This window comes from Oncorhynchus nerka, linkage group LG25 (genome assembly GCF_034236695.1).
Source record: "Oncorhynchus nerka isolate Pitt River linkage group LG25, Oner_Uvic_2.0, whole genome shotgun sequence".
Taxonomy (NCBI): Eukaryota; Metazoa; Chordata; class Actinopteri; order Salmoniformes; family Salmonidae; genus Oncorhynchus; species Oncorhynchus nerka.
This window is the reverse complement of record NC_088420.1, coordinates 21,538,549-21,551,981: the sequence shown is the minus strand read 5'-3', so window position 1 is coordinate 21,551,981 and position 13,433 is coordinate 21,538,549. Positions and strand designations below refer to the sequence as shown.

At 43.4% G+C, this 13,433-nt stretch overlaps 1 protein-coding gene across 6 annotated transcripts in view; it reads right to left on the bottom strand.

Annotated features, from left to right (window-relative positions):
• Positions 1-1,869: 1,869 nt before the first annotated feature.
• The window catches only part of LOC115109197 (zinc finger RNA-binding protein-like), a 33,856-nt gene continuing 22,292 nt past the window's right edge, over positions 1,870-13,433 (bottom strand). For 2 of the 6 annotated variants that reach the window (XM_065009667.1, XM_065009669.1), the window contains exons 11-20: positions 11,295-11,421; positions 10,925-11,148; positions 10,573-10,744; positions 9,362-9,536; positions 8,946-9,014; positions 6,578-6,666; positions 6,301-6,396; positions 6,069-6,180; positions 4,517-4,614; positions 1,870-3,644 (exon numbers count right to left, since the gene is read on the bottom strand). In XM_065009667.1, coding sequence (XP_064865739.1) covers positions 3,471-3,644; positions 4,517-4,614; positions 6,069-6,180; positions 6,301-6,396; positions 6,578-6,666; positions 8,946-9,014; positions 9,362-9,536; positions 10,573-10,744; positions 10,925-11,148; positions 11,295-11,421 — 1,336 coding nt within the window. In that variant the 3' untranslated portion in view covers positions 1,870-3,470. The remainder of the gene's footprint in view (positions 3,645-4,516; positions 4,615-6,068; positions 6,181-6,300; positions 6,397-6,577; positions 6,667-8,945; positions 9,015-9,361; positions 9,537-10,572; positions 10,745-10,924; positions 11,149-11,294; positions 11,422-13,433) is intronic. The other 4 variants (XM_065009668.1, XM_065009670.1, XM_029633861.2 and 1 more) reach the window with 2 other exon arrangements.

Genomic DNA, 13,433 nt, shown 5'->3' with positions numbered 1-13,433 from the left:
TACAATGTTCCCCTTTTAGAACTGTCAGTCCATATCACTCCTCCTCGCCTCTCCACCTGATGTGTGGTGAGCATTCTGGCCCAAATCGGTTACTGTGCATCACCCAAGTGGGTGTCACACATTGGTTGTGGATAAGGTGAGCTTCCCCCTAACTACAGTTGAAGTCAGAAGTTAACATACACTTAGGTTGGGTTGGAGTCATTAAAACGCGTTTTTCAAATCACTCCACAAATTTCATGTGACCAAACTATCGTTTTAGCAAGTCAGTTAGGACATCTACTTTGTGCATGACAAGTAATTTTTTACAACAATTGTTAACAGACAGATTATTTCACTTATAATTCACTGTATCAGTATTCCAGTGGGTCAGAAGTTTACATACACTAAATTGACTGTGCCTTTAAAACAGCTCAGAAAATTCCATAAAATGTCATGGCTTTAGAAGCTTCTGATAGGTTCATTTACATAATTTGAGTCAATTGGAGGTGTACCTGTGGATGTATTTCAAGGCCTACCTTCAAACTCTGTGCCTCTTTGCTTGACGACATGGGAAAATCAAAAGAAATCAGCCAAGACCTCAGATAAAAAAATTGTAGACCTCCACAAGTCTGGTTCATCCTTGGGAGCAATTTCCAAAAAGCCTGAAGGTACCACATTCATTTGTACAAACAATAGTACCCAAGTATAAATACCATGGGACCACGCAGCCGTCACATGACTCAGGAAGGAGACGCATTCGGTCTCCTAGAGATGAAAGTACTTTGGTGCGAAAAGTTCAAATCAATCCGAGAACAGCAGCAAAGGACCATGTGAAGATGCTGGAGGAAACAGGTACAAAAGTATCTATATCCACAGTAAAACGAGTCCTATATCGACATAACCTGAAAGGCCGCTCAGCAAGGAAGAAGCCACTGCTCCAAAACCGCAATAAAAAGGCCAGACTACGGTTTGCAACTGCACATAGGGACTAAGATCGTACTTTTTGGAGAAATGTCCTCTGGTCTGATGAAACAAAAATATAATTGTTTGGCCATAATGATCGTTATGTTTGGAGGAAAAAGGGTATGCTTGCAAGCCGAAGAACACCATTCCAACCGTGAAGCACGGGGGTGGCAGCATCACGTTGTGAGGGTGCTTTGCTACAAGAGGGATTGGTGCACTTCACAAAATAGATGGCATCATGAGGAGGAAAATTCTGTGAATATACTGAAGCAACATCAATCAGGAAGTTATAACTTGGTCGCAAATGGGTCTTCCAAACGGACAATGACCCCAAGCATACTTTTGGCAAAATGGCTTAAGGGCAACAAAGTCAAGGTATTGGAGTGGCCTTCACGAAGCCCTGACCTCAATCCCATAGAAAATGTGTGGGCAGAACTGAAAAAGCGTGTGCGAGCAAGGAGGCCTACAAACCTGACTCTGTTACACCAGTTCTGTCAGGAGGAATGGGCCAAAATTCACCCAACTTATTGTGGAAAGCTTGTGGAAGGCTACCCGAAACATATGACCAAAGTCAAAAACAATTTAAAGGCAATGCTACCAAATACTAATTGAGTGTGTAAACTTCTGACCCACTGGGAATGTGACAAAATAAATAAAAGCTGAAATAAATCACTTCCTCTACTAATATTCTGACATTTCATATTCTTAAAATAAGGTGGTGGTCCTAACAGGGAATTATTACTAGGATTAAATGTCAGGAATTGTGAAAAACTGAGTTTAAATGAATTTTGCTAAGGTGTATGTAAACTTCAACTTCAGCTATATGTAAAGCGCTATGTAAATCCAATCAATTAATTATATGAAATCTCCAAACACACTCCACAAAAGAGATTTTTAAATGCAAAGAATATGGCTGCATATAATAACTCATTTCATAAGAGCTTTATTCTCATAGCATGCTAGACAGACTGTGCAACATAGGAGCGATCTGTCAACTCCTCTTAAACAAAACATATTCTAGAACCCTGTGATTTCCTTAAAAGCGTTTTGTGGTGCAATCAATCACATCTTCAAAAATGCAGATTTTTTTCCCCAGGTGTCTGACAAATTTATAGACATCTTTAGACTACACAGAGAGAGTGCTTTTCAAAGCGCTGTCTTCAGAGTGTTTCTTTACAGCTTTAGCATTTTATTTGTCATTGCCTGCAATTTTGGCACAATGAACTGTACATTTTTAAAACGTACTTTAATGTACTAACATCGGTCTTTAAAGGGGGGCTGAACTTGGTTTCAAGTCTCATTAGGAAATGCGACAGAACGGTTTCAGAGGCGTGCTTTGATGTGGGTTACTCGTCTGTGTTTGAACATGGGAAGTATTTGTACTTTTACTATGCCAAAACAGTACAGTTACATTCACTCACCCTTCTAGATAACTTGAAACAGTCTAACCATGTCTCAAAGTAGTCTTGCTAGTAAGTTAGCCAACTTCTTTCACCAAGCCGCTTCAGCCGCCTGGTGTGCAACTGTGGCAAAATTGGGTTGACTTTGGATTGCCTGTCTGTGGAGCTAGTTAGGGACTGTCAATAAATTACACAATGTAAATGAGACAATAACTTCATGTTGCACACCTGTTCTCTTTAAATTATTTCAATATTTGTATATTAATTTCTAAAATGTATAGTTGGTTTGATGTCAAGTCATTGAAATTTGGAGCTATTGATATTTTTAAATGTTGTCCCATGTACATTGTGTAATTTACTGATGGTCCCTAACTAACCCCATAGCGATATCGAATGTCAAACCAAATTGACCATGGGCATTACGATCTGGTCCTGTGCAGCTGCGCTCTGAAGTGATGATTATTTGGGTGCTGCCAGCTGTGGGCAGGATGAAAATAAACCCAATATATGTACCTAAATTAGTAACTCCTGCAGTCTTCAGTATATAACTGGCCTGTACAGTAAATTATTACATCTTCTCTTCAATAAGAAAAGCAGGGGGAAAAAGTCCTTACAGTACATACAAAACAATGTAAGGAACAGTGGTTGGTACAAGTACTGTAAATGGGAGGGCTTCAGAAGTTGAGTGGGCAAATATTCTGGAAATGGAATGATGCAATCATTTAGCCTGGTTCCAGATCAGTATGTGCTTTAGCAAACTCCTCTGATGATTGTTGTCATGAAGCACATACAGATCTGGGACCAGACTATCAGTCATTAGCTCCTAGAAACCTCAGTAAGTCAGTCTGACGTTAAAGCCAATTTTCAGCACAATTTTAAGAGTAAATCATCTTTACCTTTCCTATCCCATTCCCTCTAGTGGAGACATAAATGTTACAACTAAGTCAGTTATATTCATATAGATTCTGAAAATTAAAAATATATGTAAAGGATGTGACATTCTGCCAGTATAGACGATTAACCTGCTATAGCCTGGGTGCTGATATGTTTGTTTTACTCTATCATTATCATGCCAACATTAGAAGCAAAACCAGACAGCCATCCAAGCTAACACTGCTCTGTCAGAGATCAAGCATCCACCTCTTCTGTATCCTCCTTCTTGTCTTTCTTGACCTCCCCCTCTCCAGTCTCGCTCCCGTCCCTTCTGCGCTTGCGGTTCCGAGCGCTGGCCTTGGACGCCGGCAGGGAGTCCATCCCCAGAACCTTGTGGATCTGACGGAACGCCAGCAGTCGCAGAGCATGCTGGAATCAGAGACGAGAGGAGGATCAGTGGACTTCAAACACATTCCATTGTCACACATATCAATGGGTAAAAATCAAAGACAAATGGAGTGTAATTAGAGCTAGCATAATGACTAGGGGTTTAAGTTAGAGGGATATGAGTGTACACAACTTTAACACCTGCTCTTTCCATGACAGACTGACCAAGTGAATCCAGGTCAACGCTATGATCCCTTGATTGATATCACTTGTTAAATCCACTTCAAATCAGTGTAGATTAAGGGGAGGAGACAGGTTAAAGAAAGATTTTTAAGCCTGGAGACAATTGAGACAATAATTGTGTGTGCCATTCAGAGGGTGAATAGGTAAGAGTAATGTAAGTGCCTTTGAACAGAGTATGTTAGTAGGTGCCAGCCAGGCGCACCGGTTTGTATCAAGAACCTCAACGCTGTTGGGTTTTTCATGCTCAACAGTTTCCCATGTGTATCAAGAATGGTCCACCACCCAAAGGACATCTAGCCAACTTGACACAACTGTGGGAAGCATTGGAGTTAACATGGACCAGAATCCCTGTGGAACATTTGACACCTTGTAGAGTCCATGCCCTGACGAATTGAGGCTGTTCTGAGGGCAAAAGCTCAAGAGGTTGCAACTCAATATTAGAAGCGATCTCAGTGAGATTGAAAGAGGAGTCGCAAAGAAACATAGGGGGTTTAAAAGGTTGTGTGTGTACACACACACACACACACACACACACTTATCGATGATTTCTTTACAGAAATTCATATTCAATGTCTTCTGTATGCAGCACAGTTTCCCAGTCTAAGATGGTAGACCACCAAATGTTAAAGTTGATTATACCAATCACATGGTGAGTGTGGTAGTGAGCATACCTGTGCGCTGGCAGTAATGTCTTCCCTGGCTTGTTTGGTCATGCTCCACAGAGCATCGGTTTGGTGTTTCTCACAGGGGTCCAGCAGCCCAGGACCGTCTAAGAGGAACACAAAATCAGTACACACACACACACACTGATTTGTTTAACACTTTTTTGGTTACTACATGATTCCATATGTCTTATTTCATAGTTTTGATGTCTTCACTATTATTCTACAATGTAGAAAATAGTAAATATAAAGAAAAACTCTGGAATGAGTAGGTGTCCAAACTTTTGACTGGTACTCTGTGTGTGTGTGTGAGAGAGTTTATATATATATATATATAAATAAGACACACACATCCTACTGCCACATTATTTAGATTGTTCCACTCACTGTTTACATGCCACCTCTTTGAACAACTTAGTTCATGTTCAGAGCTATGTTTACCACTGACAAAGCACATTGTCCAGTGCAAACTGCTAGTTTCCCCATGGACCCTGAATGACCAGTGGAAAGCACTAGAGAACAAAGGTGCTCCAGGTGGGTCAAAACAGAGCTATTTTTTACATTTGTAATTTAGCAGACGCTCTTATCCGGAGCGACTTCCAGTAGTGCATACATTTTTGTACTGGTCCCCTAGGGGTATGTATCAAACCCACAACCCTGGCATTGCAAGCGCCATGCTCTACCAACTGAGCCACACGGGATCAATGTGATGTGGGGGTGATTTCCCCCCCTGGCCTAACAAATAGATGTGGGGTGAACCTGGCCTAACTAATAGATGTGGGGTGAAACCCCCCCTGGCCTAACTAATAGATGTGGGGGTGATCCCCCCCTGGCCTAACTCATAGATGTGGGGGTGATCCCCCCCTGACCTAACTCATAGATGTGGGGGTGATCCCCCCCTGACCTAACTCATAGATGTGGGGGTGATCCCCCCCTGACCTAACTAATAGATGTGGGGGTGATCCCCCCTGGCCTAACTAATAGATGTGGGGTGAACCTGGCCTAACTAATAGATGTGGGGTGAACCTGGCCTAACTAATAGATGTGGGGGTGAACCCCCCCCCCTGGCCTAACAAATAGATGTGGGGTGACCCCTCCCCCCCTGGCCTAACTAATAGATGTGGGGTGACCCCCCTGGCCTAACTAATAGATGTGGGGTGACCCCTCCCCCCCTGGGCCTAACTAATAGATGTGGGGTGACCCCTCCCCCTGGGCCTAACTAATAGATGTGGGGTGACCCCCCCCCCCTGGCCTAACTAATAGCTGTGGGGTGATCCCCCCCTGGCCTAACTAATAGATGTGGGGTGATTCCCCCCTTGCCTAACTAATAGATGTGGGGTGATCCACCCCCCCCTTGCCTAACAAATAGTTGTGGGGTGATCCCCCTGGCCTAACTAGTAGATGTGGGGTGATTCCCCCCCATTGCCTAACTAATAGATGTGGGGTGATCCACCCCCCCTTGCCTAACAAATAGTTGTGGGGTGATCCCCCTGGCCTAACTAATAGTTGTGGGGTGATCCACCCCCCTCCCCCCGCCTAATGAATACTAAAACTCCCTCACCTGGCAGTAGGATGCCAGTAGCGATACATTCCAGGACCCTACGCATGGCTTCCCCTGGGCTGAGGGGCCCTGTGGCACTGCTGATGGCCTTCTCTACCAGCAGCTCCATAGCCTGAACACAGGGAAAGGACACACACACACCACGTAAGACACAATTCACACAATCAAAAACATCAATTATCATCAACTAGCTTCCTTAGAAAAGCTCAACACTGAGACAGAACATCCTCACCCAGGATGGCATCTTGCCCCAGGTTGGCACTCGCTGGCAAAGATCCCGTAACACTCTAATGATGATCACACAGGACTGAAGACCATTGGCACGAGCCTGTAAATGCCACACACACACCTGTTACAGTACAGTGTTACACAGAGGCTAGCCTGGAGTACTTTGTAGTTAGCCTGAGTCCCAGATCTGTTTGTGCCGTTTGGCCAACTCCATTGCGGTCATCGTCACGATCCGGGACTCCAGCTAGTTTGAAGTGATCCATTGTACATATTGTCTTTACCTGGAACCACTTGGCGTGTCTCAGAGCAGCTAGGTATTCCAGGCACTTGTTCTGGTTCAGAACATCAGCAGGGTCTTTCTCAGGCACCCCTAGAGTAGGAAAGAAAGGACACACTGGCTCATTGATTACTGATCGATCACTCATATGACTGTCCAGCAGTGCCACCTACAGTTCTGTTTCACATAGATTTATGGGTTATGGCCCAGTATTAACAACAGAGAGATATTTAAATATTTAAGTGATTGCATTGGATGTGTTGATTAACAAAAGATGACAAACAGGATAATTCAACAAAATGATTATGTCAGACTGTCTTCCCACAAATCTTTTCCATGGTAAGACGATGTGCCTACAATGCATTCAAGTTGGGAACTCAAGGAATTCTGTTTTGGGACTTGATGTTCTTAATGCATTCATTGCCATGTCATACTATTTATCAATAGACAGACATATTGAACTGAGTAGACATATGGAATGCCAAATGGTAACTTCTCAGTAATTTCACAAGATAAGCTACAGTAAGCAGTACCATGGGGCTTTCCATACTTCCATGTTCCTAGAGACTGTTGTGGCAAAAGTGGTAGACATTACCGCAGGGGTGGACAAACTACAGCCCGTGGGCCGGAACTGGCCAACGAGCCTATTCAATCCTGCCCGATGGAGGTTTGAGTAAAAAATGTGTGTGTGTGGGGGGGGGTTAAAAACCCACTTCAGGCCACTCGAGCATCTAAAACCAGATAGAAATTAAGTAGAAATTATAAACGGACATACACTACCGTTCAAAAGTTGTCACTTAGAAATGTCCTTGTTTTTGAAAGAAAAGCACTTTTTTTTAACATTAAAATAACATAAAATTGATCAGAAATAACCATAAAACTTAATTAAAAAGTACCCGCAAAACACCAGTCTCAAGGTCAACAGTGAAGAGGCGACTCCGGGATGCTGACCTTCTAGGCAGAGTTTCTCTGTCCAGTGTTCTTTTGCAAATCTTAATCTTTTCATTAGTCAGTCTGAGATATTGCTTTTTCTTTGCATCTCTGCCTAGAAGTCCAGCATCCCAGAGTCACCTCTTCACTGTTGAGACTGGTGTTTTGCGGGTACTATTTAATGAAGCTGCTAGTTGAGGACTTTGAGGCACCTGTTTCTCAAACTAGATAGTCTAATATACTTGTCCTCTTGCTCAGTTGTGCACCGGGGCCTCCTACTCTTACTATTCTGGTTAGAGCCAGTTTGCGCTGTTCTGTGAAAGGAGTAGTACACAGCATTGTACGAGATCTTCAGTTTCTTGGCAATTACTCGCATGGAATAGCCTTCATTTCTCAGAACAAGAATAGACTGACGAGTTTCAGAAGAAAGTGCTTTGTTTCTGGCCATTGAGCCTGTAATCGAACCCACAAATGCTGATGCTCCAGATACTCAACTAGTCTATAGAAGTCCAGTTTTATTGCTTCTTTAAATCAGAACAACAGTTTCCAGCTGTGCTAACATAATTGCAAAAGGGTTTTCTAATGATCAATCAGCCTTTTAAAACGATAAACTTGGATTAGCTAACACAACGTGCCATTGGAACACAGGAGTGATGGTTGCTGATAATGGACCTCTACATAGGCGTACAGATATTCCATTTTTAAAAATCAGCCATTTCCAGCTACAATTTACAACATTAACAATGTCTACACTGTATTTCTGATCAATTTGCTGTTATTGTAAATCGACAACAAAAAGTGTTTCTTTCAAATACAAGGACATTTCTAAGTGACCCAAACTTTTGAACGGTAGTGTATATATTTCAAATAAAAGAATCTGCGTGTCCCTCCAAAAAATTTGGTAATCCATATGTGGCCCTTCAGCAAAAAACATTGCCCACCCCTGCGTTAGATCCTCTGGTACAGGGGGATATACATGTACATACTGTATGGTTGTCTAGGTCTGCTGATACAGGCAGACACACTGATCAACAAACCCAAACACAACTTAAGAAATGGGAAATATAATTTGTTTTCCAAGTAGTGTATACAGTAATAGAAAAAGGTGAAATCAGCACAAATAGGTGAGGGAGTGTTTTACATCTCACAATGGTTCTAACAGTGTGCTGCACTGCATCGCAGCCTAATCAATTCATAAATCTTGTCCCAACTTTAATAGAGACCATTGTGTGGGGATAGAATTACACTCCAACACCGTGTCAACCAATACTTTGATAATGCCGTTTCAGTTAGCAGGCATGAGAGATGGAAGTGTGGGAAGGTCATGGGACCTTGTGAAATCCCTTAGCAACTATTGACCAATTACATGACAGAAATAGACACGGCGATCAATGGTAACAAAATAAAGTCATTATTTAATTTCAGAAAAGTGTTAAATGCACCCTTAACCCTGGGCATCATCTTCACATAGCTCAGTACTTCCATTGTTGTCATGGTTTCATGGGGCATATCTGGGCATGTTTAGAGAAACATACACAAAAACCTTAATGGCATAGAAAGGTCGGAGAGCCCGGCTTTAGATTTCCATATCAGACAAGACAAAGTGAAAAACAACTTGACTACTGGTACTACAAATAATGGATAAATTAAAACAAGAGACAGAAACAAAATGGTGAGTCAATTCACTTCATATCATCGGTGTCCGGGACAAAAGTATTATTCTATGATATCTACCACATTTGGATGAAATAGTCATTATGTGCTTGGTTAAAAGTCCCATTTTAGTTTTTTTTGGTTCAGCTTGAGGTTTGGGGGACACACAGTGCATTTATTGGACTGAAAGCTTGGCTTCTCTAACCTTTCTCAGCCGCTTTGTCTCCTGCCTTTTCCTCCTTGTCAGGGGCAGGGTCCTCCCTCATCAGTGGCGAGGTTAGAGAGATGGTGACCTGCATTTTTGGCTCCTTGCTCGAAAAAATCACGATGTTGGCTTCCTCAGGGTGAGCCTTCACCTCATACTGATCTTCAGAAAATGGCTGCCGGTTAAAAGGACACTGGATTACTCACTACAGAGGAGGGGGTTATCTTTATGGACTGGGGGGCAGGGGAGATTAGTTTGATAGGGCACTGGATTCATGTATTTGGCCCCAGATATTCAAATTATTTCTTAATTACTGCATTTAGCTTTTAAAAAGGCCAATTTAGATAACCTTGTGCTTGTGGACAAATGCAGAATTATATATATTTTTTTAGACAGTGGTTGTCAATACATGGGCACAAATGTTGTTTTTAATCAATGGCTTTATGTAACCTTAGGGGAGTAAATTTTAACTATAGCCCCACTCTCTCTGTAGGGTTCAGGTGTCATAACCAGGCAGTGGCACTAAAGATCAGTCAAATGCACTACTAATGAAACACTTATTGTAGCAGAACTTCAGGAGGGAGGAAGGAAATGCAACACACCACAGGTTTAATCTACACCTGGGCTCAACAAGTATTTGTTTGCTTTCAAATGCTTTGAACATTTAATTAAACTTGCTTGGAGTGCCAGATGTGCAGAATTTGCACTTGTATTTGATTTGTTTTACCATTTCATTGTTTCCATTGTGCCAGACAATCTCATAGCTCAATCAAGCGCAGCCAAAGTATTTGAATGAAAACAATTACTTTAAGCCAATCTGTTTGGTATAGGTCCTCTCCTTAACTGTTTCCTTTTGAATAGCCTCGATGTCCATCTGTATCCACTCTCCTTTAATAATTAATGATACAGTGTGATCTTCCAATTAGTTCCTCCTTCAGTGTTGGTGCCGATTTCTTTCACTTTAGCCCTGATGACAACCTCACGACATGAAGTCAAGCGTTGTGGTTCGTATTTAAAATGATCAGATTTCCTCTGTTGTGACACTTTGCCTAACAAATATGATTTGGGGGAGAGGCTGCTTATAATGGTTGACGTGATTAATATTTCTGGTGTGTAATCCAACTGTATGTAGAAAATCCCACCTCCAACACATAGACAGTGGATCCCAAAAGACAGTGATTCCACTAAAGGAAAGCCGCCTGTGGTCTTACCGCCATTTCTTTGGGCAGCTGCTCAGCAATGTCCTTCAGCAGAGAGAGGGTGGGCTTCTTGGCAGCCAGCAGAATGAGCTCCATGTTCCTATCCCCATGTAGCAGCAGACCCTTGGCCAGGATGCCCACCCTCATCACCCCCTTCAGCATACGGGCCGCCTGGTTGTCCGGTCTATACACCAGGGATCAGAGGACCAGCAGGAATGAGTAAAGAAAAAGCTACAGATCAGGCTACATGCCCATGGCCCACACCACGAGGGATCAGCGTTACAGAACTTTCAAGTATAAATGTGTTATATAGAACATTGTGTGAATGATGTAGTGCACTAGTACAGACCCATACAGCTCTTACCCTTTCTCTCCAGCATCAGCCTCTGTAGCAGCCTCTGTAGCAGCCGACGGAGCAGCCGACGGAGGCTCTTTCTCCAGCAGGGAGACAGACACCAGTTTGAGGGCTCTCTCAGTGTGGGAGACAATCCTCTGCACCGCCTGCAACTCCTCCTCCACAGGGTAGATGGTGGAATGTTTGGCCATGATGTGACGGTCGTCTGGGGAGTCCGGCCGACGCACAGGCTGCTAAGGGGAAAAGAGAAGAGCTCAATAAAACCAGGTGCCCTCTTAAAACTAACCACTTCTGGAAACAAACTGAAAAGCTAAAACACCAGTTTTTTTCTCTATTGATCAAGTTCATGTAAATGATTGATTTAATCATTGATTCTCACCAGTAGGGGGGGAACTGGCATGCCGGGCCGGCTCATGAGTGGAGGGGGGGCCATCATGTGCCTCTGCTCCCCCCAGTACAACTGCTCCTCCTCCCTCCTCCTCCAGTACATGTCCTCCTCATAGCGGCTGGCAGAGGACACACATACAGAACAGGATTATTAAATATTCTGACTGGGTAGATTTTTCTGCTGAGTACCCGTCTCTGTCAGGTGAAAATGCTGATCAGGAGATAAGGAAACATCTTTGAGACAGTTAGAAAGCAGTTTGCAAGATTATGAAGGGGGAATGAAGAGAACTTCTTGATCAACAGAAAGCAAATTACAGACTCCTTTTTCAATCTGCGTATTCCCTCAAATCTCAGTTGTCTTGAGTCTGCACAGAACTTTCAGGACCTAGAATCAATGGAGAAACTCAAGTTTTTAATCCTGTATCTATTGGACACATTCACAAAAATAGTTATGGCCTCTAAACCCTCAAGCTGCAGAGCGGACCCTATTCCAACTAAACTAATGAAAGGCAGGCCAAGCACCGGAAGTAGCTCTCTGTTGAACATAATAAATGGCTCCCTATCCTCCGAATGTGTACCGCAAACGACCACCCCTCATCACTGTCAAAAGCACCATAAAATGGCCTCCTGAATCGCAGTGCTAGCTGTGCCACCAGAGACTCTGGGTTCGAGCCCAGTTTCTGTCGCAGCCGGCCGCGACCAGGAGGTCCATGGGGCGACAGACAATTGGCCTAGCGCCGTCCGGGTTAGGGAGGGTTTGGCCGGTAGGGATATCCTTGTCTCGTTGCGCACTGGCAACGGACTGGCAACGGACCGAGGCGCACTGGCAACGGACCGAGGCTCTGCATCTGTCCTCGTGCTCCTAGACCTTAGTGCTGCTTTTGATACCATCGATCACCACATTCTTTTGGAGAGATTGGAAACCCAAATTGGTCTACACGGACATGTTCTGGCCTGGTTTAGATCTTATCTGTCGGAAAGATATCAGTTTGTCTCTGTGAATGGTTTGTCCTCTGACAAATCAACTGTAAATTTCGGTGTTCCTCAAGGTTCTGTTTTAGGACCACTATTGTTTTCACTATATATTTTACCTCTTGGGGATGTTATTCGAAAACATAATGTAAACTTTCACTGCTATGCGGATGACACACAGCTGTACATTTCAATGAAACATGGTGAAGCCCCAAAATTGCCCTCGCTAGAAGCATGTGTTTCAGACATAAGGAAGTGGATGGCTGCAAACTTTCTACTATTAAACTCGGACAAAACAGAGATGCTTGTTCTAGGTCCCAAGAAACAAAGAGATCTTCTGTTGAATCTGACAATTAATCTTAATGGTTGTACAGTCGTCTCAAATAAAACTGTGAAGGACCTCGGCGTTACTCTGGACCCTGATCTCTCTTTTGAAGAACATATCAAGACCATTTCGAGGACAGCTTTTTTCCATCTACGTAACATTGCAAAAATCAGAAACTTTCTGTCCAAAAATGATGCAGAAAAATTAATCCATGCTTTTGTCACTTCTAGGTTAGACTACTGCAATGCTCTATTTTCCGGCTACCCGGATAAAGCACTAAATAAACTTCAGTTAGTGCTGAATACGGCTGCTAGAATCCTGACTAGAACCAAAAAATTTGATCATATTACTCCAGTGCTAGCCTCTCTACACTGGCTTCCTGTCAAAGCAAGGGCTGATTTCAAGGTTTTACTGCTAACCTACAAAGCATTACATGGGCTTGCTCCTACCTATCTCTCTGATTTGGTCCTGCCGTACATACCTACACGTACGCTACGGTCACAAGACGCAGGCCTCCTAATTGTCCCTAGAATTTCTAAGCAAACAGCTGGAGGCAGGGCTTTCTCCTATAGAGCTCCATTTTTATGGAACGGTCTGCCTACCCATGTCAGAGACGCAAACTCGGTCTCAACCTTTAAGTCTTTACTGAAGACTCATCTCTTCAGTGGGTCATATGATTGAGTGTAGTCTGGCCCAGGAGTGGGAAGGTGAACGGAAAGGCTCTGGAGCAACGAACCGCCCTTGCTGTCTCTGCCTGGCCGATTCCCCTCTTTCCACTGGGATTCTCTGCCTCTACCCTGTTACGGGGCTGAGTCACTGGCTTACTGGAGCTCT